This window comes from Cibotium barometz, chromosome 21 (assembly GCF_041138505.1).
Source record: "Cibotium barometz isolate CiBa-2024 chromosome 21, ASM4113850v1, whole genome shotgun sequence".
Taxonomy (NCBI): domain Eukaryota; kingdom Viridiplantae; phylum Streptophyta; class Polypodiopsida; order Cyatheales; family Cibotiaceae; genus Cibotium; species Cibotium barometz.
In genome coordinates this window covers 9,499,434-9,503,604 of record NC_141066.1, presented here as the reverse complement: position 1 = coordinate 9,503,604, position 4,171 = coordinate 9,499,434, and the positions used below count along the sequence as shown (strand labels likewise).

Sequence of the window (4,171 nt, the reverse complement as noted above, 5' to 3'; positions counted from 1 at the left end):
TGTGATTTCTTTTTTCATACATATTTGTCCATGGTAAAAGTACCTATTTTTGTTGTTTATGTTTTGACAGACATGTCTAAGATTGCCTTTACATTGGACATGCCTTTGTCGAGGATAGTAGGTGAGTTATTCTCTATATTTGCATAACTTTTCTTGATTACAAAGTATGGAACATGACATTCTATACTGATGTCAATGTGTACAGAGCCACCGCTATGGTCAGCTCCTATTACTGCAGGTCACGTAGCAGGGATTATGATTGATGCTTATAGGGATGGGTAAGTATAAGTGTAATTGTTAGGCATTGTATGAATATTTTTTGAACCTATATATAAATAATTGTATAACCTATTTGTTATGCTTTGATTTTAGGATATTGCATGACATTGATACGTTTATGGAAGAGTTGTCGACGAAGGCATCGAGGTGTACGGGATCGGTATTCCTGATGAGGAGTGGGGTGTCTATTTGTTTTGGAGAGAGATGGATAGATGCTTTGCATCATTTGAGGGGTATTCAGTACCCGATGAGTGGTTGTTTCTTACATCCATCATGACCATTGGTATTCGTTATGGGTTTTATACTAGAGCTCCTCATGTACCATCCACTCGATGTTCTATTGTACGAGGTAATTTTGATTATGTTTTTCTATTTGATTTATCGTTGTTTCGTTTGTGCAGGTCCTTTGCATTCATCGATAGTAGAGCATGTGTGGGATGGATCACCGCTTTACAATAGAGAGAGTATTGTGATGAGGAGACAATTGAATGATCCTTCTCACAAGAGAAAAATTCAATTTGTTGATTCTGACATTACTGACTGAGAATACGTATTTTGTGGTGTATTTTGAGAATATGTAATATTGGTCCTTTTTTGCATCTTCGTATGCTACATTACTATGATATTTTTGTTTTCGCCATAAATCTACGAGACATGGATGTTATTTTGAGATATGTATATATGAAGTCACTTGAAATAATGTATTGTGTTTACTTAAAACATGACCTAAATTGGAGAAACTGAGTCTATTTTTTCTGGAACTCTACTTGCTGCAGTAACGCGCGGGTCCAATACTAGTTCCCTTTATAACACACACACACACTCTCTCTCTCTCTCTCTCCATAGCGCATGACCCTCCTCTCTCTTGCGCCTTCCATGTCTCTCTCTCTCTCTTTCACACATTCCATGCCTTCAGACAAAGCATCTCTTTCTTTCTCAAAATTGGTTTGAAATCATGAGATTTAGTGTAAAAACGTTCAAATCTTTGCTTTCCTTGAAATTAACGGCCAAGATTAGTTCAAAAACGGGTAGCACACTATTTCGAAGCAAAGTTGGCGGCAAGCTAGGTAGCCGTTGATTGGAAGTGCAATTTTAGCAAATATGGGGTTCTAATCCTAGAAACGAACCCTCAAAATTCTGTACTAATCGGAACCCAGAGAACAAGAGCCAACCCTAACCCTGTACTAATCAGAAGCAGAATACAAGAGCTAACGCTAACCCTTCGGTCCCGAGTTGAACCAACAGACGAAGCACAGATTTCTTCGCTCCAGTAGGGTTTTCTGCGAGCTCCCGTAGCTCTTGCTTTCTGCTTTTTTGGGTCCGGTTATCTCTTGCTTTCTTCTTTATTGGGTTCTGATTAGTTCTTTTTTGTTGGGCTTTTTGCAGGATTAGGGTTTCGCTCCACTAGGGTTTTCTTTGCACTTCTTGCTGGCGGGCGGACTTCATATCAGAATGCAGCCAGTGGTGATTGACCTCGTGAATGTGGACTCCTCTCAGACTCCCCTTCCTGCAGAGAGGTCTCTCTACTCCCAGTGGTGCATTTATCGCCTCAAGCAAGACTTCGCGAGGGTCCGAGTGCTTGATTTTCGAAATGCCCTCAAATGCCACAAGGGTAAATTGGTTCCTGCGTACATGGCCATCGCAGCTGCCCATCAGAATGCTATCCTCAAGGAGCAAAAGTTGCCCCCCAATCAAGGTAAAGCCTAGCTTCAGTATTTTAACTCATGTCTTTATCAGGTATACATGACTTTGGGTTACGGAATAAATGAGGGCTGTTTCTATTGTTCAAATTAGATGTAAATCTTGCACGCTTATGCATGCACACACATGCGCAACAAAGCCTATTGGAGGCCACTGACTGTGGGATGCATGCAGGCATGCATGTCTTGTACCTTTATTAGACAAGCTATAGCTGTTGATCTGGTTTCCAATGGCTTCATGATCCAGAATTTATAAACTCTTTGCACGTGCGAAAGCCATTACCTTGTGTCTCACAAGCATCACTGCACATGATAGGGGCTATGGTTAGATAGGTAGAGATCAAAAGGATTTTATGTAAGGGGAGGAAAGATTGCCACACAGCGACTATGAGTCGTAGATTATTGAATCAGTGATGATTTTATTTGCATATGAGGGCAATTCTAATATCAATCTTTTTCCCGATTATTGGTTTTTTTTTCAGAATTTAAGAAACTACAGAGAGAGAAATGGCTACCTTCCACAGGCTTGAAGCTAATGAACGTGGGCAGGCAATTGCCAGTGGACATGCCTGATACCGCATGCCCATTTTTCGAGAGAGATTGGGCTACATTGCAAGCCGAATTAGTGAACAGTTCAATTGCAAGTCCGGAAGTAAAGATAGATAAAATTGAGTGTGGGTGTTGCTGTGCTGATGTGCCCTTCGAAGAGATGGTGCAGGTAAAGTACTTCTGTTCTCACAGGCTTAAGATTACTACTTATTAATCCGCTTTTAGTAGTATATTAATTAACTTCACACTTTTGGACAGTGTGCAGATGGGCATCTGTTTTGCTTCACATGTTTGCGTAGACGCGTTGAAGAATCGACATTCGGGGGTCTTCCGGCTTATGGGCTTCTCTCATGCATAGATATGTCGGGGTGCAACCAGTTTATTCCCTGGTCAGAGGTAGGTAGTAATTGATGGTTGAGATTGATCGAATCTATGGTCACACTCATCCATTAGTTCCAATTGAATCCCAAATGGATGATGGAGATTGATTTCAAAGTCTCACATACCTTGCTTTCATTATGTGTATAGAATTGATTGTGGAGACTTAATCTGTGGTCACAGTATCATCCATCGATTTCAATTGAATCTCTCAAATTGATGGTGGATAATGAATTTGTGGTCTAGCATACCCTACTTACTCTCTCTCTCTCTCTCTCTCTCTGTCTGGTCCATGCATGCATGCACACGTGTGGCGTGTCCATGATGAGTGCGTGCACCCCCCCCCCCCCCCCTCCGGCGAGGGTTTGGGCAGGAGGAAGACTGAATGGCGAGGAGGGCAGGGGAAGGGGGAAGCATGGCATGCCAGGAAATAATGGCTTTCCTCTCTTTGTAATATAATAGATATAGTGGGAGTGATGTGTGTAAATAACCTACTTTTTCTCATTTACAGATAAAACGGGCAATCCAGGCAGAACTACTGCTTAAATTTGAACAACGTCAAGCCAGTGATTGTGTTGCTCGAGCTAAGCTTCAAGGACTGGTACAATAAGTTTTTGTATGGTATCTGAGGCAATACCATGTTTACATCTTAATTGTAATCTATGCTCAATCACTTTTGTTTATTTCAGGTCTACTGCCCTTTTTGTAATTTTGCTTGTGAAGTGGATGAAGGCATATCTGTTCTTAAATGTCCAGAAAAGTCTTGCCTAAAGGTAATGCCTATGCCGAGAATGGTTGTTGATTTGCTTCTGGCACTTGTTGTGTACATTACCAGTCTTATCTTTAAGAGTATGCCTGTGTTTCGTCATCTCTTGGCTCCCTATTATGGAGCTTCTACTTAATATGAAGCTGGGGTCAGATGAGGGTGCCCAATTGGTCAATCCGAGATCCAGGCACCTTGCCCCAATCATTAGGGAATCACCTGTCAAAGATTCAGATCCACACAAATGCTAAGTCAGACACACATTTAAGTAGAAATATTTCCAGCCCGGAAGGGTGACCTCAGGTTGTAAGGTGAACGCCTGACAAATGGTGATTCTAGGCAGTTTGAAAATGTTCGCAGCCCCCTGCCAAGGTTGAGAGGATGTTATTGTGGTGGTCATAACAGCTATAGTTGCCAAATGGTTTAATGGCTTTGATAATACCTTAAACAAGCACACCAGGTATCAGTGATTATCCTAGTTGCTGCAGGTATGGATGATCTA

The 4,171-nt window shown here is 41.5% G+C and overlaps 1 protein-coding gene across 1 annotated transcript in view; it reads left to right on the top strand.

Moving 5' to 3' along the window:
* Positions 1 to 1,307: 1,307 nt before the first annotated feature.
* LOC147626815 (uncharacterized) overlaps positions 1,308 to 4,171 on the top strand; it is a 12,608-nt gene continuing 9,744 nt past the window's right edge. The window contains exons 1-6 of the mRNA XM_086816104.1: positions 1,308 to 1,549; positions 1,666 to 1,975; positions 2,462 to 2,697; positions 2,787 to 2,924; positions 3,418 to 3,507; positions 3,596 to 3,679. Coding sequence (XP_086672230.1) covers positions 1,732 to 1,975; positions 2,462 to 2,697; positions 2,787 to 2,924; positions 3,418 to 3,507; positions 3,596 to 3,679 — 792 coding nt within the window. The 5' untranslated portion in view covers positions 1,308 to 1,549; positions 1,666 to 1,731. The remainder of the gene's footprint in view (positions 1,550 to 1,665; positions 1,976 to 2,461; positions 2,698 to 2,786; positions 2,925 to 3,417; positions 3,508 to 3,595; positions 3,680 to 4,171) is intronic.